General features: G+C 39.4%; 1 protein-coding gene across 2 annotated transcripts in view; it reads left to right on the plus strand.

Moving 5' to 3' along the window:
• The window catches only part of VEPH1 (ventricular zone expressed PH domain-containing 1), a 432,395-nt gene that overhangs the window by 26,087 nt on the left and 379,906 nt on the right, over positions 1–26,402 (plus strand). For both annotated transcript variants that reach the window (XM_006897770.1, XM_006897769.1), the window contains exon 2: positions 20,888–21,103. In XM_006897770.1, the coding sequence (XP_006897832.1) occupies positions 20,888–21,103 (216 nt within the window). The remainder of the gene's footprint in view (positions 1–20,887; positions 21,104–26,402) is intronic.

Here is a 26,402-nt window from a genome sequence, read left to right on the forward strand (position 1 = left end):
AATAATGTATACTGCATTGAAACAGATGAGGGAGAGAACAGTTTAAAAGTGATATATGATAGCATATTATGATTATCACAGGAATCCAGAATTAAAGTTGCATAGTGGAGTGCATTTGTGGGGAGGAGAGGGTGAGGACAGGGTCGGGGTCGGGGGATTGTATATCAACGAAGAAGTTTATCTTTTGCTTTTCAAAGAGAGGAGCAAACTGGGGGGAGGAGGGTAATGAAAAAAGTGCAACAATGAAAGAATGAAAGTCCAAAATATCTGTAAATGTTCATTAAAATTAATAAAATAATTTTTTTAAAAAAGAAGAATATGGCATCAGGATATGAAGAATATGGCATCAGAGGAAGACTCTTTATCAACCTGTATTATGCAGATAACACACCTTGCTTGCTTGCTTAAAGGGAAAAGAGCTTGGCTTATTGAAATCCTTCAATATGGATTACATTTCAACATCAAGACAAAAATCCTCATGAGTGGGTCAATAGGTAACATCGTGATAGATAAAGATTGAAGTTGTCAACTATTTCATATTGCTTAGATCCACAAGCAATGCCCTTGGTAAGAGTAATCAGGAAATCGAAAGACTTGTTGCATTGGGGAAATCTGCTGTCAAGGACATTTCCAATGTATTAAGGAACACTGATGTCAGTTCAAAGACTAAAGTACACCTGACTCAAGCCATGATCTTTTCAGTTATTGGCTCCACGTTTGAAAGTTAGGCAGTGACTAAGAATGACAGAAGAATTGATGCCTTTGAGTTGTGATGCTGGAGAAGAGTACTGAATATCCCGGGGAGTGCCAAAAACATTTCCTCAAGAAGGTGCAACCCAAGAGCTCCTTGGAGGCAAGGATCATGAAGCTTTGTCTGACATATTTGAGGCATGTCATTAGGAGGGATCAGTCCTTGGAAAGAGACATCATGCTTGGAAAGGTTGAAGGTCATTGGAAGAGAGGAGAACTCTCCATGACTTGGATTGACACAATGACTGCAGCTTTGGGCTCAAGTATTTCAAAGATGATGAGGATGGCACAGGATAGGACAGGGTTCAGAGCTATTATTCATAAATAAGGCCATTATGAATAGTAGTCAACTCAATAACCCCTAATAGCAACAGCAAATAGGTTCTTATTTTTATCTTATTAATTTTAAGATATTTTATTTCCTAAATAATTTTTTTTGCTTTGTTTTAGTTTTTAAATTAAAATGTAGCTTCAGAATAAGTGAATAACATAGCATTGTTTGGTTGGAAGTGGTTTGGACTAGCCTTAGGACATAGTTTATGATCAATTTGTGTAATAGCTAATGTGTAATTTGTATCATAATAATGTTCATTTTGCCATGAGTCAGAGTAATCGGACGGCAAAGAGCAACAACAATAGCACTTACGTAGCGTTTACTACGTGCCAGAACTATTTTAAAAGCTTTTCATATATCAGCATGTTTATTACTTACAAGAAAATTTTGACTTAAGTATTCTAACATTAATCTTCTTTTAAGCAAAGGCACAGATGTTGGTAGGTGCCATCAAGACAATATCAACTCATCGTGACCCTGTATATAATGAATCGAAAGATTGCCTGTTTCTGTGCCATCCTAATATTCTCTGCTGTGCCCATTGATGCAGTTATTGTTTCAATCCATGTCACTAAGGATTTTCTTCCTTGATGTTGATTCACCTTTCAGCATGAAGGCCCCACCTCCAGACAACGTGCATAAAGTATGTGATGCGTAGTCAATTTCTAGAGCCTTATGTTTTGCCATTGCCTTCAGCATAGCTTTGACTTCTTCCGTTAGTACCAGTGCTACTTTCCATTAGTACCAGTGCTTACTTTCATATGCTACTTTCTGAAATGGTCCAGTGCCAACAAGTTCTTTTTGGTACAATGAGAGTTTATTTTTAGCATCTTCTTTGGATATTCCCTGTGACTTTCAGTATTTCCAATCCTTCAGTAATACAACTTGAGGCTTAAAAGACCTGAAGAGTGAATTTAAAGGAGTCGCAGACTATTATAACAAAATACCTACAGTTTTTAGCTTTAGTTCTTTTCATACTTTGTCATATTACTTTATCTTCTCAAGCTTTTCTTTGAAATATTCTGTTCAGCTCTTTTATTTCATTTTTCTTCTTTTCACTTTAGCTTTTCTAATGTTCAAGAGCAAATTTGAGAGTCTCTCCTGACATTGATTTTGGTCTTTTCTTTCTTTCCTATTTTCTTAATGATCTTTAGTTTTCTTCATGTATGATGTCATTGATGTCATCCCACAACTTCAGGTGTGGCAAACTCGAGGTGTTATTTTGACTCTCAACCTCAGTTTGAACTTGCATGTAAATTATTGATGACTTATCCCACAGTCAGGTTGCCCTAGCTGTGATTAATGATATTTTGCTTTTCCATGGTCACTTTCTACAAATATAGTCCATATGTTTCCTTTGCACTCTGTCAGGAAAGTTCCATATTTATAGTCACCATTTATTTATGTATATACAAACACATACACATAATTTTGGTTAAAAACAGATGTTCAAAACTCAAACAAATGTATTGCAATTGAGTCAGAATCAACTTCTCGTTAACCCAACAGAGTTTCTGAGGCTGGAAATGGTACAGAAGGATATTGTCCGTCTTTCTCCTGTGGAACTCTTGATGCGTTTGAACAACCAGAAAGGCATGATCTTCGTGTTGCCAGTGCAACTCTTGGCAGACTAAGTCAACAGTGCTCCTCTAAAAAAGGTCATTGTTGTTGTTGTTGTTGTTGTTGTTGTTGTTGTGTACAGAACTGACCCATAGCTTACCCTCCAGTAGGTTTTCAGAGGTAGTAAATTGCACGGGAGGAGATTGCTTGTCCTTCCCCTAAAGAGCAACTGGTAGGATTAGAACCATGTGCCTTTGGAATTGCAGTGCATCTTCTTGCCACTAGGCCACCAATGCTACCTATCAATAAATCATATGACCTCCACCCTCATTTCTGTTACTAAGGCCATATTTACCAGCTACCAGTCCTTCTTTATTTTCTACTTTTCCATTACAACCATCAATTATTATGAATGCATCTTGACTGCATGTCGGATCAGTTTCAGAGTTGGTTATTGTTGTGTGCCGTCAAGGCAGCTGTGGTTCATGGTGACCCTTTGCACAATAACTCTGAAGGTCCTGAGCCAATCTCACTGACTCCGACACACCTGATCCTATTGCCCCAGTCACTGTGTCAATACATCTCATCCAGGATCTTTCTCTCCTGCATTGTCCTTCCACCTTTCCAAGCATAATGTCCCTCTCTAAGGACTGGTTCCTACTAGCAACATGTATGTCAGACAGAGTTTCAAAATCCTTGCCTCCAGAGCGCAAGTTGGTTTCACTCTTTCCAGAACTAACATGTTTGTTCTCTTGGCAGTCCATAGTATGTTCAATACTCCCCTCCAGCACAACAACCCAAAGGCACCAATTCTTCTTCTATCATCCTTAGTCAATGTCCAGTTCCCTGATGATCAACAAATAATTGTGAAGACCATGGCTTGGATCAGGAGCACCTTAGTCTCTAGACTGACATCATTGCACTTCAGCAGTCTAGAGAGGTCCCTGACAGCAGACTTCCTAATCCAGTTAGTCTTGATTTCCTGGCTGCTGTTCATTGTTGGACCCATGCAAGCTGAAGTTGTTGATAATCTCAGTCTCTTCTCTATCTATCATGGCGCTACCAATTGGCCCATTGGTGAGAATCTGTTTTCTTGATGTTGAGCTTCAATCCATATTGAAGGCTTGACTTTCTGCAGCAAACATTTCAGGTCCTCCTCAGTTTCAATAAGCAAAATTGTATCATCTAGATAATGCAAGTTGTTGATGAGTCTTCCTCAAATCCTGATGCCACATTTTTCATTATAAAGACCAGCCTCCTGAATGATCTCTTCTGCATATAGATTGAAAAGGTATGGACACCAGATGCATCCCTGATACACTCCTTTCCTGATTTTGAACCAGGCGATGTTTCCTTGCTCTGTTCTGATGACTGCCTCCTGGTCCAAGTATAGGTTTCTAAGGAGCACAATCAGGTGTTCTGGGATTTCCATTCTTCTCATGATTGGCCACAATTTGTTGTGAAATCCTCAATTTCTTCATCTTTGGCTTTAGCGGTGGGTGTTTATGTTTGAATGCTAAGTGTAATAACAACCCTTCTTTGTATGTGTATAGAAATTATTCTGTAACTGAAAGCACTGTAATTCAGGACAGATTTTGAAATGCCCCTTTTGACTGTGAATGTGAAACCATTCCTTTTCAATTTCTCACTCCCAGCATAGTAGATAATCTGATTTAAAATGGCCATCCCAGTCCATTTCGGTTCACTGATGCCTAGGATATTAAATTTCCCTAGACTCATACTTCATACATTCCATGTTCCAATTATTAATAGATTTTTGCAGCTGCTTCTCTTTATTTTGAGTTGAGCCACATCAGCAAATGACGATCCTTCATTGGGTGATAGTTTTATTTTGTGTCCTTGAAATGGGCCCGCCTTTGAGGAAGCCGCTCATCTCAGATAGCATTTTTAGAGTATTTTCCAGCCCGACAGGCTCATCGTCTAGCATTATATAGGACATTCTGCTGCTAATCATAGTTTTCGAGGGCTGGTATTTCAGTTGTGGATGACACTGAGTGAGGTTGAGAATATAACTTGTTTCATGCTATAAAACTAGTGAGTAGTCAAGCCAAGAACTGAGTCCAGAGGTACAGGATAATAATTGGAGCAAACTCATTGCCATTAAATTAAATCTGATTCATAGCTGGGTTTACTTACAGCCTCTGAGATTCAGTGACTTTTCAGAGCCTGTAAGTCGTGAAGGAGGAGACTGCTCATCTTTCCCTTGGAGCTGCTGGTGAATTCGAACCGCCTGCTTTTAGAGTTGGGAGGGTAATTCGCTAATCACTACACCACAAGAACTCCGTACAGGATAAGCATGTTTAAGTAGAGCACTCATGTGAGTGTTATTGTTAGATTTCTCTTTATCCTCAATAAATTTGTGTTTGCTTTAATTGCAGATTACCAGTGTTGTTGTTGTTATACTGTTCTGTGCCATCGAGTCACCTGCAACTCATAGTGACCCTATGTACAAGAGCCCCAAACCCTGTTCTATCCTGTGCTAACCTCACTGTCTCCAACACACCTACTCCCATTATCTGAATCAAACCATCTCGTCAAGAGTCTTTCTCTCCTGTACTGTCCCTCCACTCTCCCAAACATGATGTCCCTCTCCAAGGACTGGTCCCCCCTTGCAACATGCCCAAAGTATGTCAGATAAAGCTTTAGAATCCTTGCCTCCAAGGAGAAGCCTGGTTTCAGACTCTCCAGGACAAACCTGTTTGTTCTCCTAGCAGTCCATGGTATATTCAACACTCTTCTACAGCACCACAGCTTAAAAGCATCAGTTCTCTTTTTATCTTCCCTAGTCACTGTCCAGTTCTCTGATACATGGCAATTGCGAAGACTATGGCCCAGATCAGGTGCACCTTATTCTCCAGCTTGACATTGTTCCTCTTCAGTATTCTGGAGAGGTCCCTGACAGCTGACTTTCCCAATTCACTTCATCTCTTAATTACCTGGATGCTAGTAATAAGAGTGTTGACTGTGGAGCCAAGCAAACTAAAACTGCTAACAATCTTAATCTCTTCACCATCCATAATGATGCTGCCAATTGGCCCAGTGGTCAGAATCTGTGTTTTCTTGATGTTGAGCTTCAATCTATATAGAAGGCTGCAGTCCTTGACCTTCTGTAGCAAGTGCTTCAGATCCTCTTTAGTTTCAGCAAGTAGGGTGTGTCATCTGCATAATACAGACTGTTGATTAATCTTCCTTCAACCCTGATGCCACATTCCTCATCGTACAACCCAGCATCTCAGATGATCGGTTCTGCATACAGATTGAAAAGGTTTGGAGATAGGATACATCCCTGGTGGACATCTTTCCCAATTTTGAACCATGCAATGTCTCCTTGCTCTGTTCTGACAACTGCCTCTTGGTTCAAGTATAGGTTTTGCATTAGCATAATCATATGTTCTAGGATTCCCATTCTTCTCAGAGTCAACCCCAGTTTGTTGTGATCCACACAGTCAAAAGCCTTTGCATAGTCAATGAAACACAGATAGGTATTCCCTGCTTTCAGCCACGATCCATCTAACATTAGCTATAATATCCCTAGTACCACGACTTCTTCTAAACCCAGCCTGCACATCTGGTAGTTTTCTGTTGATGTGTTGCTCCAGTTATTTTTGGATAATTTTCAGCAGAATCTTGCTTGCATCTGATATTAATGATATTGTTCGATAATTTCTGTTGGGTCACTCTTCTTTAGAATGGGACAAAATATTGATTTCTTGGCTGTCCTCCAGATTTCTTGGCACAACTTAGTGGCAGTGTTTGTTTGTTGAAACATGTCAGTTGGTATACTGTCAACTCCTGGAGGCTTGCTTTTTGCCAATTCTATCAGAGCAGCTTGAACTTCTTCCTTCATCATCACAGGCTCTTACTCATATGTTGTGTCTTGTCAGCCAATTCCTTCTAATACAGTGACTATATACTACTTCTATCTTCTTTTAATGCTCACTTGGATCATTTAACATTAACATTCTGCCCAAAGCATCCTTAAGTATTACCACTCATGGTTGAATTTGGTTTTCAATTCCTTCAGCTTCAAACATAACAATTTTATATTAACAAGCTCTCACATTGATGCTTTTACATATATATTTATAGATATTCGTATTATTTCTGAACCAAGTACGTATTTTATAATTAATGACAATCTTCCAGTTGCTGTTGTACTATAAGGTTTCATTGCCTGTATGCACATTAACATGTCAAATTATTTGTGCATCAAGTGCATCTGAACTTTTGATAACATTAGTGTTTCAAGTGAGTTAGTTTTGTTATTACTATCAATGTTAAGTTAAAAGAATTTAAATATACTACATTATTATCTATTATTTAAACAAAAACTGTGTGTGCTGAAAGGCTGGGAAAAGAGTGTCAGGATGTAGAATTTTACATGAGTTAGTTCTTAGAGTTTTTGAAAGCCTGTTATTTCAGAAGTGAATGGCCAATCCTTCTTCCTAGTCTGGCATAGTTTCAGAACTCTGCTTTTTACGTACCTTATCATATATGGAACAGATCATTTGAGAAGCAGGACTTTTTTAAGAAGAATGTAACATCAGGATTGGAGAAAGAGTCATCAACACCTTGACTTGTGTTATTCAGATGACACAACTTTGCACGGTGGAACTGAGGAAGACTTGAATCATTTGCTGCAGAAGACTTCAGCTTTCAGTGTGTATTGCACCTCAATATCGTGAAAGCAAAGATTCTTACCACTGGGCCAATAGGCAGCATCATGATAGATGGAGAAAAGATTGCTATTAACTGTTTTATCCTGCACGGATCCACAATCAACACTCTTTACACCAGCAGTCAGGAAATCAAAAGACAAGTTGTACTGGGAAAATTTACTTTCAAGGACATCTCCAGGGTGTTAAAGAGCAACAGTGTCAGTCTAGAAATTAAAGTGTACCTGACCACAGTCTTCTCAATTGCTTGTTAAACTTCTGAAAGCTGGACAGTGAATAAAGATGAAAGAAAAAGAATCAATGAAAGAATTTTTTAATTTTTAATTTTTTTTAACTTGTCAAAGAGAAAAGTGAACTGGGGAGGAGGAGAAGGCAGGGAGAAAATTGTGCAACAATGAATGAAATAATAAATGAAATGAATGAAATTGAAATGAAAATAATAATAAAAATTTTTAAAAAAGAAGAATCAATGTCTTTGAGTTATGGTGCTGGAGAAGAGGATTGAACATACCATGGATTCAAAAGAACAAATAACTCTGTCCTAGAGATGGTGAAACCAGTTTGCTCCTAAGAGGCAAAAATTTTGCAGCTCCATCTCACATACTTTGGGTGTGTCATCAGAAGGGACCAGTTCTTGGAGGAAGAACTCATGCTTGAAAGGGTAGAGGGTCAGAGCAGAAGTGGAAGCCCCTGGATGAGATGGATTGACACAGTGTCTGTGGCAATGGGGTCAAGTATGTCAGAGATGGTGAGGTTGGCACAGAATAGGGCAAAGGTCCAGAGCCAAGGGTCATTATGGCTCATAGTTCACTTGATAACACATAAAAATAAAATAGGAAGAAAAGTGCAAAAATGAATGAATGGAAATCCAAAATATCTGTAAATGTTCATGAAAATTATTAAAATAAAATTTAAAAAATAAAAAATAGGCTTAACCACGGGGGGAGGAAAAAAATAACAACATATTAGTCAAATAGTCATCATAGGAGAGAAATAACAGCAATTCTACATGAAGTTAGAACTTAATGTAATCTAACAAAAGAACCTTAGTGACTTTTTGTCACTAAGATGCTTGGAAAAGAGTGAGGACGGGGCAGGTCAGGACCAGGTTCTCGTCTGTTGTTCACAAGGTCACGGTCACTATGAGTTGTACTTGACTCAATGACATCAAACGACAATGCACTTTAATAAATATTCCAACTGAAAAGGAAATGTCTTTGTGGTCCTTTTTATTTATAGTATCCTGTTTGTAAGCCTTCACGAGGCTTGGGGGCAGGGATTGGCAGTAACTGGAGGGATTGGCTGGCATCTCGATGGCGGCTCCTCTTGGTGGCAATCAAGCAAGGGAAAATTCTGGAGTCCATTTCCTTGTGTATCACTGTTCTTTTTGTCCTTCTAAAGTGGGTGGGCAGCCCTGGGACTTAGAGTAAGGGCCTTAGAATAAGAATTAATAAAGGGTGGAGCCTGCTCCAGAGGGTAGCTTAAAATCCATTACTTGTTTTTGGTGAAACATTCTTCTTGGTCCTATAGCCCTGATGTGTCCACTTGCTGTGCAGAGGTAACTTGTGGTTGCTGTGAAGCTGAGCACTGACTGACACTGATGTGTCAAATGCAAGAATGGTTACCGTGGCGGACAGTGTTTGGTGGAGCTCCCCAATTAAAAGAAGCTTGGAAGCAGGAGTGGCATCCACTTTCATAATAACTTGCCTCTGGAAATCCTGTGAACCTGGAGAAAGGATGAAAGTTTTATCGGTGCCCAGGTCTTTTGTTCATAGGGTCTCTATGAGTCGCCTCCAACTCAACGACGCTTAACAACAACATCCTGTTATGTTTAAAGAAAATCTAATTTCTTTTACCATGAATAATTTTGAACATGTAATTTCAAAATATGTGCTGATTTCATTAGAATAAACATACTTCAAACCAGTAAGAAATTAGTGCAATTATATATGTAAGACTCTTTTTTTTAAATTTTTATTATTTTTTTTATTATTTTGTGTGCGTGTACCGTCAAATCAGATCTGACTGGTACAGGAGGATATTGCGCCTCCTTCTCCGGCAGAGCATCTGGTGGATTCGAACCGTGTTCCTCTGGGATTGCAGTGCAGCTTCTCCCCACTAGGCCACCAGAGCTCCCCTAGATATGTAAGACTCTTAAAACACAATGTTGCTATTGTTAAGTGCTGTCGAGTCATAGATGACTCAAGCAACCCTATGAACAAAAGGCCTGAACACTTGTGTAAATGTCATCATTTCTCTAAGTTCATAGAGTTTCTGGAGGCAAGCTATTTCAGAAGTCGATGCCCCTCCTGCTTCCAAGCTTGTTTTAATTGGGGAGCTCCACCAAGCACTGTGCATCATGGGTAACCATTATTACATCTGACACATCAGTGTCACAGTGTTTAGCATCAAAGCAAACATAATAATACAGTTTAATGATCAGCCTTTTTTCCCCTTAATGCATGAAATAATGGTAAACCTCATCACAGATAGAATTTATATTTATAATAACTATAAAGTCATTTTCTCTAATATCCTCTCATTACTTTAAGGTGTTTGGAACACTTCAATGCCCTTTAAAGCCATTCTGAACCCACAATTTTATTCCGTCTTGTGTAATATCCTTGCAACTAGTCTTCTTAAGTGTTGAATTTTACACATCAGTACTGCAATGCTGTTGCCGTTAGGTGCCGTCAAATCCACTCTGACTCATAACAACCCAGTGAACCACAGACCTGAACGTTGCCGCAACCTGCACTGTCCTCACAAGCTCTAATGAGTGCTGGCATAAAACCCCAATATTCTGTGTTTATTTTCTCCCCATTGTTTCTTTCATTTTCTTCTCTTCTAAATAGAATTTATTTTCTTTCTCAAGTACATATGCGTTTTCAAACTTTGTTTGATGAAGGCCTATTAATGATGCACTCTCTCTTTGTCTGGGGGAAAGTGCTTATTTTGCTCTCAGTGTTGTTGTTATGTGCCATTGAGTCAGCTGCAACTCATAGCGACCCTGTGTACAACAGCTGTAAACCCTTCTCCATCCTGTGCCAATCTTACTGTCTCTAACACACCTACCTCCATTACTCCAGTCACTGAATCAATCCATCTCATGAAGGGTATTTCTCTCTTTATCTGTCCCTCCACCCTCCCTAGAATGATGCCCCTCTCCAAGGCCTGGTCCCTCCTTGCAGCATGTCCAAAGTGTGTCAGACGAAGCTTCAGAATCCTTATTTCCAAGGAGCAGCCTGGTTTCACCCTCTCTAGGATGAACCTGTTTGTTCTTCTGGCAGTCCATGGTATAATCAGTACTCTTCTTCAGCATGATAGCTCAGAGCCATCAATTCTCTCGCTGTCATCTATTGTCGTTGTCCAGCTCTCTGACGCATAGGAAACAATTTCTAAAACTGTGGCACTTTAGTCTCCAGACTGATGTAGTTGCTCTTCACACTCTGGAGAGGTCCCTGACAGCCGACTTTCCCAATGCAATTAGTCTTTTGATTTCCTGGCTGCTGTTACCAAGAGTGCTGATTGTAGAGTCAAGCAAATTAAAGCTGTTAACAATCTCAGTCTCTTCACCATCTCTCATGATGCTGCCAATCGGCCAAGTGGTGAGAATCTTTGTTTTCTTGATGTTGAGCTTCAATCCATGTTGAAGTCCTTGACCTTCTGCAGCAAGTGCTTCAGGTCCTCCTCAGTTCCAGCAATATTGATAGGTAATTTCCCAGGTACAGTGTTTTAGGTTGGCAGCCTTATTCATCTATAATTTCCATATTACTGTTATGAAATGGTGTCAGTCTGTCCCTCCTGTGTATGCATAGTCTACTTTTCCATTTGTTTCTATATTTTCTATGTGTCTTTGGTGTTCTGTAGTTTCACTAGTAAATGTCTAAATGCAGCCATATTTGTATATTCCTGCTAAAGCTTCATTGTACTGTGTAAATTTTAGGTTTTATAGCTTGGTTGGTTTTTTTATCAAGCATTTTTTTTTCCATTTAGTTTTTCCTTCTGCAATGCCTATTTATTTACTCATGCATACATCCACAAATGCTCAGTGCTCACTATGTGCTATATGATACAGGAACTAAAGAGGAAAAAAATAATTATTGTCTTCACAGCCTTGTTTCTGGTCCTACTGTATCTTTCATACCTATTCTTTGGATTTTGCATCTTCTGTTTATTTTTCTTTTTTCATTTGCTCAGCTCTCTAATTCAACCTATTATGTTTTCCTAGCATATCTTATTGTTTTATCCCTTCTTTCTTAGTTACTGGAATCTTACTTGTTTATTTTTAATATCTTTGTGGTCCTTTTTATGACATTCTGTTATTTTTAATGAAAATATTAGTTCTTTTAACTTGAATGATTTTGAACATGTAATTTCAGTCTGGGCCAATAATTCCATTATCTGGAGTTCTTGGACACTTGTTCTTCTCTGTATTTTATTTGCTGGCATATGCCCATGTTGGCTTATTTACTTTTTTTTTACCATTTTAAAATGTGCATTTTGTTGGAATAGGATTTGTGTGGTTATTGAACAAGTTGGTCTGGACCTACCACCTCATTCTATGATTCCCAGAAAAGTTTTATGTTGGCTGCATAAACATGAAATGTGTGTTTTGCCCCTCACGTTAGGAGTTTCATGTAATCCTACAGGGATCTGTGTATTGTTACCTGCTCTGAGAAACATTTTATTGTTGTTGTTAGTGTCTTGGCGATGGAGATTCTTAGAATGAGAGAAACAAACAAGACAAGGCATGTGTGTGTGTGCTTTTGAAAATAGAAAGAATATAAAACAGTAAGTAAAAGTTGCCAAAGTGAGATGAAACTATTAGAGAGGTTACAATGTGATCTTTCTGAGCTGTCCTTTACAAACTGATTGTAGAATAAACATATAAAAATAGCAACCAAACAAGAAATGTTTGTAACTCATTGAGTGTTATAAACTCAAGTTTAGGTTTTAGAGTTATAAAACACAAGGCTAGTTTTTATTATTTTAGGAAAACAATAAAAGTAGTAATAGCTAACCTTTGTATAGGACTTACTTTATGCCAGACACTGTTGGAAATTCTTTACGTGGCTTAACTCCTTTAGTCCTCACAGCAATCCCAGGAGGTAGGAATGACTTAAGATTCATAAGCTGGTTACAGAGAGGTGAGATAGCAGTGCTGATAAAAAGCAGCGCTCAGTTTGCACACAGGCTGTGGGTCCTAGAGTCCTTTTTCTTACCCATTATGTTAAGCTACTTATAAAGGTTGTTGCTACCCTTAGGTGCTACTGGGTCCCTTGTGACTTATGAAAGCCCCATGTGACAGAACTAAGTATCCCTATGGAAGCTCTTCATTTCACTTCGTGAAGAGGAACGTGGCATCAGGATTGGGGGAAGACTCATCAACAGCCTGTGTTATGCAGATGACACAACCTTGCTCCCTGAAACTGGGGAGGACCTGAAGAGCTTGCTGCAGAAGAGCAAGGACTGGAGTCTTCTATATGCATTGAAGCTCAGCATCCAGAAAATACACATCCTCACTGCTGGGTCAATAGGCAGCATCAGTATAGATGGAAAAAAAGATCAAAGTTGTTAGTCAAGACATCAAAACCCAAGTTGTTGGGAAAATCTGCCATCAAGGACCCCTCTAGGGTGCTAAACAGCAGTGATGTCAGTCTAAGGACCAGGGTGCACCTGATGGAAACCATGGCCTTCTCTTTTGCTTGCTGTGCATCTGAGAGCTGGACAATGACTAAGGATTACAGAAGAATTGATGTCTTTGAGCTGTGGTGCTGGAGGAGAGTACTGAAAATAACATGGAGGGTGAAACCAGTCGGCTCCATGGAGGCAAGGATTTTGAAACCCTGTCTCCCACATTTTGGGTCTGTTGTCAAGAGAATTCAGTCCTTGGAGAAGGACATTATGCCTGGAAGGGTAGAGGGTAAGCACAAGGGAGGAAGGCCCTGGATGAGATGAATTAGCACAGTTACTATGGCAACGGGTATAGAAGTGACCATGAGGCTGGCTCAGGAAAGGGCAGGTTCAGAGCCATTGTTCATCTACTTGTCATAGTCAAATCAACAGCACGTAACAACAACAATTACAACAGGGGAGCTCTGGTGACTGCCAACACTAAGGTGTGAGGTCTGAATTCACTAGCTGCTCCACACGCAGAAGATGGGCCGTTTCCTCCCGGGTGATTTCTATCTTCTAAAAGCCTGCTGGACCAGCTATGCTTCTGTTCTGACTCAATGGTGCATAACAACAACAGTAGTATTTCTAGTAATCTTTGTGGGTACAGATCCGCCAGATTTCTTTCCTGTAGGACGACTGGGTAGGTTTGAACCCTTCTCCTTTGAGGTGGCAGCCAAGCGCATAACTACTGCGCCACTTTCTCACTCTTAGCAGAGGGATAGAAAAGCCATTACCCCTCTGCATTAAGAGGCCTGCTTTCTTATATTCTGAATTTCAACTTCCACATCAAATCTGCTCTCTGGTCATTATTTTATTTCAAATGTCCCATATTCCCTTTTGACAGTGGACTATCTCCTAAAGACTGTTTACAGCACAGAGAACGCTAATGGAAAAGACTAATGGATGTTGTGGTGGAATAGAACCTATAGCTGAAAGGGCATGCACCAACCAGATGATTAGGCCTGGAAAACCATGATAGGGGAGTTAGGTATCTCTGCCATGTTGGAAGAAACTGCTTCAAAATTGGTAATGTGCTCTGTGGCCTAATGGCAAAAAGCTGTGCTGCAATCCCGAAGGTACAGGGTTCGAGGCCACCAGCTGCTCTGTGGCAGAAGGATGGGCAGTCTTATCCTGTGTGAACTGTCTCTGAAAACCTGCCAGAGGTCCAGCTATGGTTCACATCTGACTGAATACACAGCAGCAACTACAAGTCCACTATGAGAATTAGTCTTTAAACTCAAGCTGAAGAGCTTCACATTAATGAAATCTGCTTCTTAGAAGGGAGCCATTTTCACACAGGTGCTGAGTGCTGACCCAAAGTTGACCTTGATTGCAAACACATTCCTGCAATTATGTTATGTAAGAATAGGGGCTTCCAAGGGCCATAAGATTCATTAAAGAAGAGCTTGGAAGGACGCTACAAGTCCTAATCCACAACATAAACAGTCTTCCAAGTATCCTGAAAAACCTACAACCAGGAGAAAATAAAATAGGTGTATGGGATCTTCTAAGACTCAAATCCCTATGCACATCCAAAAACTTCTCCAACAGGGCAAAAAGAGAAGCCATAGACTTGGAAAAAGTATTTGGTGATGACATATCAGATAAGGGACTTATATCCAGAATTTATAAAATACTTGAGTGCCACAACAAGACAAAGGTAAATAATCCAATAGAAAAATGGGCACAGGATATGAACAGACACTTCACTGAAGAAGACATTCAGATGGCTAACAAGCACATGAAGAAATGTTCAAAGTCCCTAGCTCTAAGAGAGATGCAAATCAAAACAACTATGAGATATCATCTCGCCCCAGTCAGAACAACAAAATTTAACAGAACAGCAAGCAACAAATGCTGGCGAGGTTGTGGAGAAACTGGAACACTTACTCTCTTTTGGTGGGAGTGTAAAATGGTGCAACCACTGTGGAAGGCAGTATGATGCTTTCTTAAAAAGTTGCAAATAAAGATACTCTTCGACCCAGCAATTGCACTATTGGGAATATACCCCAAAGAGATCTGCACACCCATGTTAATTGTGGCTTTGTTCACAGTAGCAAGGAATTGGAAACAACGTAAGTGCCCATCAACAAACGAATGGCTAGAGAAGCTGTGGTATATTCACACAATACTATGCTTCGTTGAAAAACAAGGAGCTCATGCAATATTATTCAAAATGGGTGACCCTGGAGGACATTATGCTGAGTGAAATATCTCAGTCGCAAAAGGACAAATACTGCATAGTGCCACTGTTTTAAAGCAGGACTGACCTCGGGGTTGGGAGGAGACTGAGAAGGATGGGTTCAATAATGTATACTGCATTGAAACAGATGAGGGAGAAACTATTTAAGAGGGGAAATTATTAGGGATTTTTGTCATGACAGGAGTCCAGAGCGAAGGCTGTATAGTGGAGTGGACCTGCGGGAAAGGATTGTAAAACAATGAAAGAATTTTTCTTTTACTTTTCCAAGAGGGTAGTGTGCTGGGGTTGTGGGGGAGGGATGGGAGGAGAGAAAAGTACAACAATGAATGAATGGAAATTAAAAAAAAAAAGAATAGGGGTTTCCTGTCTTTTTCAAGAAAATTTTAATTGAAGAGCTTACTTTTCACCATAAAACCTTAAACTATCCAATTATATTTTTTTATTATTATTAAATTTTATTAGTTTCAATGAACATTCACAGGGATTCTGGGCTTTCACTCCTTCATTGCCGCACCATTCTCTCCACCCTCCTCCCCAGCTTGTTCTTCTTCCCCGCCATCCGAATGTCTCTTTTAATTGTCCACTTGCCACAGTGCTTGTCAAAGTCAGTTCTGATTAATCTCCTTTGTCGGTGTGTCCTTTGCCAATTATATTTTTCATATTCCCTCCCACCCCCTCTTTTAATAATGCTTCTTGAGAAACGCAGCTAACTGCTTATTCAGGTTTTTCCCTGTCTGGAGAGAAAATTTAAATTTTTTATAGTTTTATTTCATGTAATACGGAGGAATTTGAACATACTAGGCTTTTTAAATTTTTTGTGGGGGGAACCTCTTTAGTTTTTAGCGAAGTGGTTCAGAGTAATATCAATATCCAAAGTGGTTGAATCTACATCTGATATGTTACTATGTTATTTGAAGCTCAGCTTTTCCATTTAGAAATTTTAGCACTACAATATATACCATCCCTCTAAGACTATCCTCCATATTCCAAAATACACCCTTCAGAACTCTTGATAATATAGTACTTTCTTAGACAACTTAGGTTTTGGTGTTTGTGAACCAAGACACCTACATATGCTATGTGATGGAACCTTAAACTCTTTTTTTTTTTTTTTTTTAGATACAGTAAGATTTTATTTATTTTTTTAAAATGCTGTGGCACAATAATAATACTCTTATTTAAACTTGTTTCAGATAAGTGACAATACCTTTATTATTTATTATTCAATAATAATATTTTTATGCTTATAATATTTCTGGTTTATTATGTTTCTAAGTGCCATCTCTATAAACTCAGTTATATTTGGTTGGGTTCTCAGGAAAGTTAATTTTAAAATGATAATTTTGATGCAGAAATGTATAGGGCAATGCTGTTAGGAGCAGAGCCCATGAGGGGTATAATGAAGCCAAATTGAACAGAAGGAGAGTTTGAACTTTGATATACAATTGTGGCCAAGTCATAAAGTGATTTTAGGAAGTAGGATTGAATTAGTTTCAACTAGGATATTTAGCTCCAGAACTAGGATGAGCCTTCAGAGTCATCCTAAGACAAGTGAACTGGGCCTGCTCCACGGACCAGTCACTGGACACGGGTTGTTTCAAGGGGGAAGCAAACCTTGAGTGAAGTTCTGTTTGGCTGAGGGAAATTTCTGCAGGCAGAGTTGACCAGGATCCAACAGCTGAAGAAACAGGACCCTTGTCTTAGAGGTAGGATATGGGCAGCATCCCAGAGAATATAGTATTAGTCTACTCCTTGCGTCATTTGAATCCATTTGCCTCATAAAGTAAATGTACTTCCTGGCAGTGGGGGACACACTTCTCTGACATACTAACCAGTATCTTTTCAAACATGTCGGAATGTCTTTTCAATGTCTTGACATAAGAAGCTCTACCCTCTTTACCATGCCAATGGCATCAAAGCTACAACTGTATTAGGATAAGTAATAACCTCTCAAATATTTGCATTTTAACTTCTGGAACCTTTGAATTTTGCAGATAGAATAAAGCAAGGATATTGAGAAGGTAATTGTCCAAGTTTCAGATCATCTGAGTGGGCCCAGTCTTATCACCAGGATCCTTAGAAGAAGAAACAAGAAAGTTAAAGGTCAAAGAACAAGATAGGATGATGCAGGAGATTAGATAGATGCAATTTGAAGATGTCAGAAGGGACCACAAGAAAGATAAATAGGTGTTAGCAGCTTAAAAAGCCAAAGAAATGAATTCATTCCTCTGAGTCTGTCAAGGGAAACTTGTAGGGAACCGAGGGCCACAGGCACCTTGACCTTTGTCCAATAAAATTGATTTTCTCACCTGACCTACAGACCTAAGAGACAACAAAATTTTTGACATAAATTCTCAAACCTCTGGACTTTTGTTAGTAGCAAGAAGAAAACAAATTACAGTCTACTTCCTTTGTCACCTGTTCTAGACCTCTTTCATCTTCAGCCAGCACTTCTGCGGTTCCAACTTCCTTGCTAACTGGTTTACTTAAATGTTCATTCTTGAAAGGTCTGAGTCTTGATTTTCATGTTCTTCTCAGATTGTGAGTTGTGATAATGATACTGTCCATTTGCCACCAAGAGAAGCCTCCATGTGTAATAGTTTTCCTACTCATTTCCTGCTGTTAGAATCAGTAATCCTCAACAGGAGGATATTGATTTCTTTTTCAATCTGCCTCTTGACACATAGTCTTACATTACTTAATTCCTAGGCTTATTATTCTACCTAAGGAATGCAAGCCATGTAATTATCTCTGTTTTAGAACGTGCACTACTTCGTGAAGAGTGACTCCCCTTCTCATAGGTATTCTTTTGAGTTGTGCCTTCAAAAGCCTGCTCTACTACTATGACAATTCAGCAGTTTTGGAAGGGAGAAGAGGTGAGTGTATATGAAGTTGTTTGTTGTTAGGTGCCAGCAAATTGAGTATGACCCAAAGCAGTTCTTGGAACAACGGATGTGAAACCTGTCCTAACCTCTGCCATTCTCACCATCTCCGAGATGCTTGAGCCCATGGCTGCAGCCTCTGAGTCAGTCCATCTTGTTGAGGGTCTGCATCTTTCTCCGGCCCTCTGCCTTTCCACACATGATGTCCCTCTCATCATCCTTGCCTCCAAAGAGCACTCTGGCTGCACTTTCTCCAAAATATATCTGTTCATTTTTTTTTTACAATCCAAAGGATAGTCAGTATTTTTCCCCAACACCACAACTCAAAGACATTGATTCTTCTTCTGTCATCCTTATTCATTGTTCAGCTCTCAAATGCACAGCAAATTTTTTGAAAAAACCATAACCTGAATCAGTTTCGCCTTAGTCTTCAAACTGACAGCATTGCTCCTTAGTATCTTGAAGAGGTCCTAAACAAGAAACTGTCTTGACGCCTGGAACCCAGGGCACTGATAATGGACCTAAATAAGATGACATTGTTGACAATTTCAATCTTTTCTCCATCTATCATGATGCTGCCGGTAGATCCTGTGGTGAGGATTTTTATCTTCTTGATGTTGAGAAGTAATTTCAAGCCCTCTTCACTTTCATCAAGCAAGATCGTATCCTCTGAACCCTATGGTTATGTGTTCATGCTCTTTCCTATGCAATGTTATTAAGTCGCTCACTTGTTATGTGTCAGAGTTGGACAATGATTAGGGAGGATAGAAGGAGAATTGATGCCTTTGAACTGTGGTGCTGGAGAAGAGTATTGAATGTACCATGGACTGCTAGGAAAACAAACAGATTCATCCTGGAGGCAAGGATTCTGAGGCCTCGTCTGACATACCTTGGTCATATTGTAAGGAGAGACCAGTCCTTGGAGAGGGACATCATCCTTGGGAGGGTGGAGGGCAGGTGCAAGAGGGGAAGGCCGTCTAAGAGGTGGATTGATTGAGTGACTGGGGTAATCGGGATGAGTGTGTCGGAGACAATGAGATTGGCACAGGAAAGAAGAGTTTAGGGCTGTTGTACATAGGGTCACTATGAGTCGCAAGCGACTCAACGGCACATAACAATAACAACAACATGATAGTTGGTCAAACACTCTGTTACCTTTCAAATCATGGCTGAAGCTGAGACCCTGTGGATAGGGAGGACAAAATCAGACTTGAATCACATATGAATGTCAGTCCATGTGATTAATATCTTTTTCAGCGTAGAGGGAAGTCAATGTAAACAACTTACCATCAAGTAAGTGGTTGTTTTGTGGCGAGATGGTGCTAATTTCAGGGCTCATTGTTGCTGAAAGTTGTGCTTTTAGACAGTAGCAACTGTAAAACCAATATTGGTGAATGAGAGCTCTTGCTATTGGACCATGCATAGCTCCCACCCCTGACCTCATGTTATTTCTCTATATACCCCTTGGACCTCACTTAAGTGGCTGATTTGAGAACCTTTTTTGAGGCCATTTGGCTGAGTCTTTCTGTATACTTGGATTTTTAGTTCCTTTTCTATGATGAATGCATACTTTGGGCATTAAAATGGGATGCATTTTAATAATTTCAAAAGTGAAGGGGGGAAAAAAACCCCAAATATTTCACTAGATTGGTTTTTGAGGTTTGAAGGCTTAGAATCTAAATCTCATGGGATAATTTAATTTATGGTCTGCAGCCTAATGAAGGGAATAATGTCTGGGCTTTTCAAAGCTTATGAGCCTTTTAATAAGATACAGTTGTTTGTCTCAAATCTCATTGGGAGTAGACAAGAAATAAGGAAATGAAAGTCCCAGAAAAGAAACTGTTTTACAGGGCTAACAACCTACCCAAGTCATGCCTCATCTGCCCTTAAACCAGAGGAACCAGATAGTGGCCAGCTCCTATTACAGACTGTTCTGACCAGTGCCACAATATAAGGACCCTGAAAAAGCAGGGAGCTCTGGGGATGTAGTCACTGCTCCTCCAGTGGTTCAAAGGCACCAGTAGCACCATGGAAGAAAGATGGTCATTCTCCTGTCATACGATTTACAGTCTCCATAAACCCACTGCAGGTTTAGTTAGCTATGAGCAAATTCAGACTCAGCCCTGTGAGAGGAAGATGGACAATCTCTTTCCTTATGATGCTTCTGAAAACCGGCGGGAGGGGTCAACTATGACTCAGTTCTGACTCGATGGTACAACAACAGTAACATGGTTTACACTTAGATTTTTCTGGATGGTTATCTATCTCTTGAAGATCGATATTAGGCATTTGAAGGAGAATTTAGGAGAGGAGAGTAAAAGAAAAGTTCAGAGAAAACAAAAACGGATTCAGGAGCTTTTTGAGCTGGAGAGAGAAGGATGTGTTCTAGTGTTTAAAATTAAAAGAAAGGTTCATTTTTGGCAGTTGAGGAAAATTCAAAACATTTCTCAAAAGTTACTGGAAATCAAAGTAAAAAGTCAAACTTGAGTGGTCATAGACTTAGAAATTGAAATAGTTGAAAGATTAAAAGCTCACAATGCAAGGTACAAATGACGTTTCACTGCTTCTTCCCTGTGCATCTCTGGTAGCCCAGACTTGCTCCATCTTGGATGTTTTCACATCTGTATCTTCCAAGGGATTCAGGTCTCCAGGGAGGAAGCACCTCATTATACTGGACTTCACAACTGCGCCTTGACACACACATTTTCCAGGTCATTGAATTTACATGTTCCTTTGAAGAGTACCTTTCCAGAGTATTAACAAGATTTTTCTTTCCCGACAGGATTACCAAACCAATAACAATGACCAGGCAGTGGTTGAAGTCTGCATCGCTCGAATCACAGCTGCAATCAGAGAGACGGAGTCAATTGAAAGGCATGCGAAGGCGCTGGTGGGCCTCTGGGACTCCTGCTTGGAACACAACCTGAGATCTTCCGGGAGAGACGAAGACACTCCCCATGCCAAAATCGCCTCCGATATCATGAGTTGCATTTTACAGGTATGTCAGTGTTGGCTTTCCGACTCTTTGGTGACGGCTTGGCAGCATGTATGAACACATGATGTGAATTGAGGACCAATGTCTGTCATACATTCACAAACATGTCTGAGGTATTCAAAGTGCTACCTTAACCACATCAATGTAATTGGAGAGAGAAGACATGTACACGTAAAACTAATCTCAAAGAGGAAGTAGATAGAGTCAAAGAGGAAGGGCCATGAGCTTAGACTCTGTAGAGAGAAAGATGAAGTCATGTTCAAGTGTATGTACATACATGTAGATTCTCCAAAAGGGTGACATTTAGCTCTTCTGACCGTGCTTAACTTTATTCCTCAAGTATAAGCACAGATTTAGAATTTTAGAGCAGCCATGAGACAGAAATATATTGTTGCGAAAATTACTTTGCTTCTTTTTAAAAAATAAAATTATTTTATTATTATCATTATTAATTTTAATGACAATTTACAGAGGCTTTGGCTTTCCATTTATTCATTGTTGCACTTTTCTCCATTTTCACTTTGCTTCTTAAGATAGTCATTTCCTCTTGGTAAAATGCTGGTTAAATGCCCTTGCCTATAACAAATTTTACCAGACAATGATAATGATAGGTATTTCTCAAAAAGAATGATCCATTACATTGAGAAACATTGAATTCCATATTTTGGGTTGTCATGAAGCTTCGCAGCATTAAAAGCTCAGGAGAGTCCTGTAATAGAGAAGGTTCAATAACTTTGCTTAGCCTGGTGTGCTCTGGTCTGATTTAACCATGCTTTTCATTGCCACCAAGTCATAACAAACTCATACCTGATCTTCCAGCAGGTTCTCAGGTAGAACCCTTTTCCCCCTCCCTATCCTTAAAAGTATTTCCTAATCTTACGTGACCTTTCCATTCTCCACCCCTAATACAACACTGACAAACATCCCTCAGAACCCAGGTTCCAGAGTTTGGGAAATTCCGTTTATACTGAAGTGTTTAAGTAATGAGCACCAAAAAAGCAAACAGGTCTGTCCTGGAGAGAAGGAAGCCAGGTTGCTTCTTGAAAGCAAGGATACGTTGGGCATGTTGCCAGGAGAGACTAATCCTTGGAGAAGGACATCATACTTGGAAGAGTGGAGGTTCAACACAGGAGAGGAAGGTCCTAAATGAAGTGGATTGGAACAGTGACTGTGATAATGGGGATAGGGCTATGGGAAACAGTGAGACCAGCTCAGGGTAGGGCAGGACTCAGAGCTGTTGTTCACAGGGTCTCCGTGAGTCTTAGTTGACTCCACAGCACACAACAACAACAACTTTACATTGGAGCTCTGGTGGCTTGATTTGTAGGGAGTTGTGCAGCTAACCCACAAGGCTGTGCCTCTCTGTCAGTTCAAATCCAGTTGCTCCACAGAATGAAGGACAGACTCTTCTCATGTGACTTAGAGCCTCTGAAAGCCCACTGCAGAGTCAGCGATGTTTGAGTCGGTTCTGACTCAAGGGCAGCGAGAGTTGTGAGATCTTACGTTGAAGTACTTAGCTCCGTGGCAGCTAATGTTTAACTTCCTTTCTTCTCCTCCTTTGTTCCTGTTTTTGCTCGATTATCAATGCTTGACTGGAACATATTCCAAGTCTGCATACCTCACTCCACAGTTTTTCCTTTGTGCCCAGAATTATTACAGAAGAGTTGGAAAACAGGCATAGAGAATGGGGATTTTAACAAAATGGCAAAAACGAATGCTCCTTGAGAAAAGCACCAGATGCAGTTATATATATTTTTCACTGATTATCTTAAATAAGTTATGATGCATTGTTGTAGGAAACAGTGTCACTCTGAGGTGCTATTCCTCAAACATTCAGGAAGATAGAGCCTCACAAATCATTAGCATTCTTTAACCTGATGCCACACTCCTCCTCATAGAGTTCAACTTCTCGGATAATTTGCTCAGCATACACATTGAATAGATATGGAGAGAGAATACAACCCCGACACATTCCTTTCCCAATTCCAAACCATGCAGTGTTCCCCTGCTCTGTTTCCCAATTCCAAACCATGCCGTTTTCACAGCTCCTGTTCCAGGTATAGTTCTGCATGAACACAGTCAAGTGCTCTGGGATTCCCATTCTTCTCAGTGTCAGCCACAACTTGTCATGATCCACACTGTCAAATGCCTTTGCTTAGTTACTAAAGCACAAATAAACATTCTTCTAGTATTCCTGACTTTCAGCCAGGATCCATCTGACATCAACAGTTATATCTCTGGTGCCACAGCCTCTTCTAAATCCTGCTTGAACTTTTCAAAGTTCTCCATCTATGTACAGTTCTAGCCTTTTTAAAATGCTCTTCAGCAGCATTTTGCTTGTATGTATTATCAGTGATATTGTTCAGTAATTTCCACATTCAGGTGTATCACCTTTCTTGGGAATGGGAAGCCACATAGGACATTTAAAATTTTCTGGTAATTACATAAAGAAGTCTAATGTAACAAATAAAATGAATTTTAATAATTTATTGTCCTTAATTTAATATCTTCAAAGGGAGCTCTGGTGGCCTAGTGGTAAAGAGTTACACTGCCAACATAAAAGTGCATGATTCATGTTCACCAACTGCTCCACAGGAGAAAGACGGGCAGTATCTTCCCAGGCGATTTACTGCCTCTGAAAACCTGCTGAAAAGTCAGCTATGAGTCGGTTCCAATTCGATGACACAAAACAACAACATATTAAAAATAATAAGTGCATAGTCAATATAAAAATGATTAATTGATTAGTTTACTTTAGATTTTTTTTTTTCATAGTAAAACTCAGAAACGTGGATGCATTTCCGCACATCTCACTCTGGGTTAATCATGCCCCTTGTTATTTGTGGCTGCAGTGTGGTGTGAGCATATTTTAAAGTCAGGGCAGACTTTCTGGGTAGAAAGCACGTTTAGAAAAGGCTGTTTAGAAATGATGAATAGGAATTTCACCCAGTAGTCAAGGTGGAACAAGAGAATTTTCTAAGCAGAGGGGAAAAAATAAGAAAAATCTTATACTGAAGTCAAGATTCATGAAACAAGACAAAAGTCAGAGAATTTTAAGCAAGCTGTGCTTCCAGATTGCCCTGAATTCTAATGGGGTTTTGGTTTTATATATGTATTTTATTATCTTTTTTATGATAATCTCTATCTACTGTTGCTGTTGTGTACCGTAGAATCAGAACCAACCCGTAGCTGACCCTCAGGTGGATTTTCAGAGGCAGTTAATTGCATGCGAGGAGCTTGACCATCCTTCTCACACAGAGCAGCTGGTGGCCTCAAACCATGTACCTTTGGGGTTGCAGTACAGTTTCTTGCTCCAAGGCCACCAGAACTCCCTTGAATATGTATTTTAATGTATATGTGTTTTTTAACTACAAAAAAAAAAAACAAACAAACAAAGGGCAGGGATGACCACAAACTTGTGAAGGTAGTGGTTGCACACCATTGTGAAGGCAGAAATGGGCCTGAATTGGACACTTCAAGGCAAAAAAGTTAATTGTATGTCACTTCAATTTAAAAAAGGAAAAGAAAGACGCAAATAGGAGTTTTTTAATTTTGAGTAAGAAGTTATGCCTGTTAGCTAAGAGAGAAAGGAAATAACTAAAAAACAAAACATAACTAAAAAAAAACAAAAAACAAAACAAAAAACAAACCTTTTGAGAAAGCTAAATTTACTGATGATTAATGATCTAGTGAAGATTGTTCAGAGCAGGGTCCTGAAGACAAAGAATGAACAGAGCAGTGGGTTAATGTCATCCAAGGAAGCCTCGTGGTATCACACCCTATCTCCCATGGACTGGACGGCTTCTACCAGGTCATCTAGAATCCTGTCGTTGCTAGGTGCCATTGAGTCACTTATGACTCACAGTACCCTACATACAGCATCCTAAGTGATGTTTATTACCAATTTGGCCTCGAGCTTAGAAGCTCTGCTGCATTCCCAAAACACACCGTTCAAATCCATCCGCTGCTCTGTGGGAGAAGGATGTGCAATCTCCTCCATGCAATTAAACTGCCTTTGAAAACCTGCTGAAGGGTCAGCTATGGATCTATATAGCTGCAAATTTCTTAATAATAATACTTCTTAGTTTATAGAGTATATGAATACTGACAAAATCGTCTTGTAAAATCTTTCTACACTGAATGATAACATTATTAGTAACTGAGTGAAAAATTGTAAAAAATATAGCATCTCTCCCCCCCCCTTTAATTACTACTTTCTCCAAGAAAAATTCCTGAAATGGACTACATAACTTATAGAGACTAATCTGCATTAAAGGTTCATAAAGTCAATCAACATAGAATTTCGGTCTAATAGTTACATTTTTAAAATTGGTTTTTGTTCAAGCATAAGCATTTTGTTGTATAACATTAATGAATTGCAAATGTGCACTGCCATTACTTACAATGTATTAGCAAATCCTCGCTGTACCTTCCTTCTTCCTTCACTCTGCAAACCGGTTAATAATGTCTGCTCCCTGGCTGCCCTCCAGTCCCTGTCAATCCTCCACAACTGGTTATATCTCTGCAAACCTGACCTTAGTCTACTTTTAACCCCGCTCCTCCAGATTTGGTCTGTTTGCTTGTCTTGTTCCAGATACAATGACTGATCTTTCCCTCATTTCATATTTCTCTTGCCTTCATTTATTTCAACAGTCTTCATTATTTATCCATTAATTTCCCGCCCTCTCTATCCTATCTTTTTAATAGTGGCCTTATACAGCCTTTGTCCTTTTTTTAAAAAAAATATTTTTATTTTTACTTTTTTTTTGTTTGTGTACCATCAAATCGGATCTGACAGGTACAGGAGGAGATTGCCCCTCCTTTTCCAGCACAGCATCTGGTGCATTCGAACCATGTACCTCTGGGATTGCAATGCAGTTTCTTGACACTAGGAGCATTTGCCCTTTTATGATTGAATTATTTCACTCAGAAAAATGTCCTCTAGACTCATCCAGTGCTTCATGATTTCTTCATTGTTTTTAATGGTTCATAGTATTTCATTATATGACATAATTTCTCTATCCATTTGTTTATTGATAGGTACGTGAGTTGCTTCCATCTCCTTACTATTATGAATAAAGTTGCAATAAACATAGATGTACATACATTTGTTGATGTCACAGATCATATTTCTTTAGGGTATATTCCTAGAATTAGAATATCTGTATCAAATGGCATTTCTATTTCTAATTTTTAAGGAAACACCAGGCTGCGTTCCACAGTGGTTTATTATTTTACATTCCACCAGCAATGTATGAAATTTCCAATCCCTTCATGCCCTTAGCAGTATTTGTTATTTCCT

This window comes from Elephantulus edwardii, unplaced genomic scaffold (genome assembly GCF_000299155.1).
Source record: "Elephantulus edwardii isolate Elephantulus edwardi_28Jun2011 unplaced genomic scaffold, EleEdw1.0 scaffold00215, whole genome shotgun sequence".
NCBI lineage: Eukaryota > Metazoa > Chordata > Mammalia > Macroscelidea > Macroscelididae > Elephantulus > Elephantulus edwardii.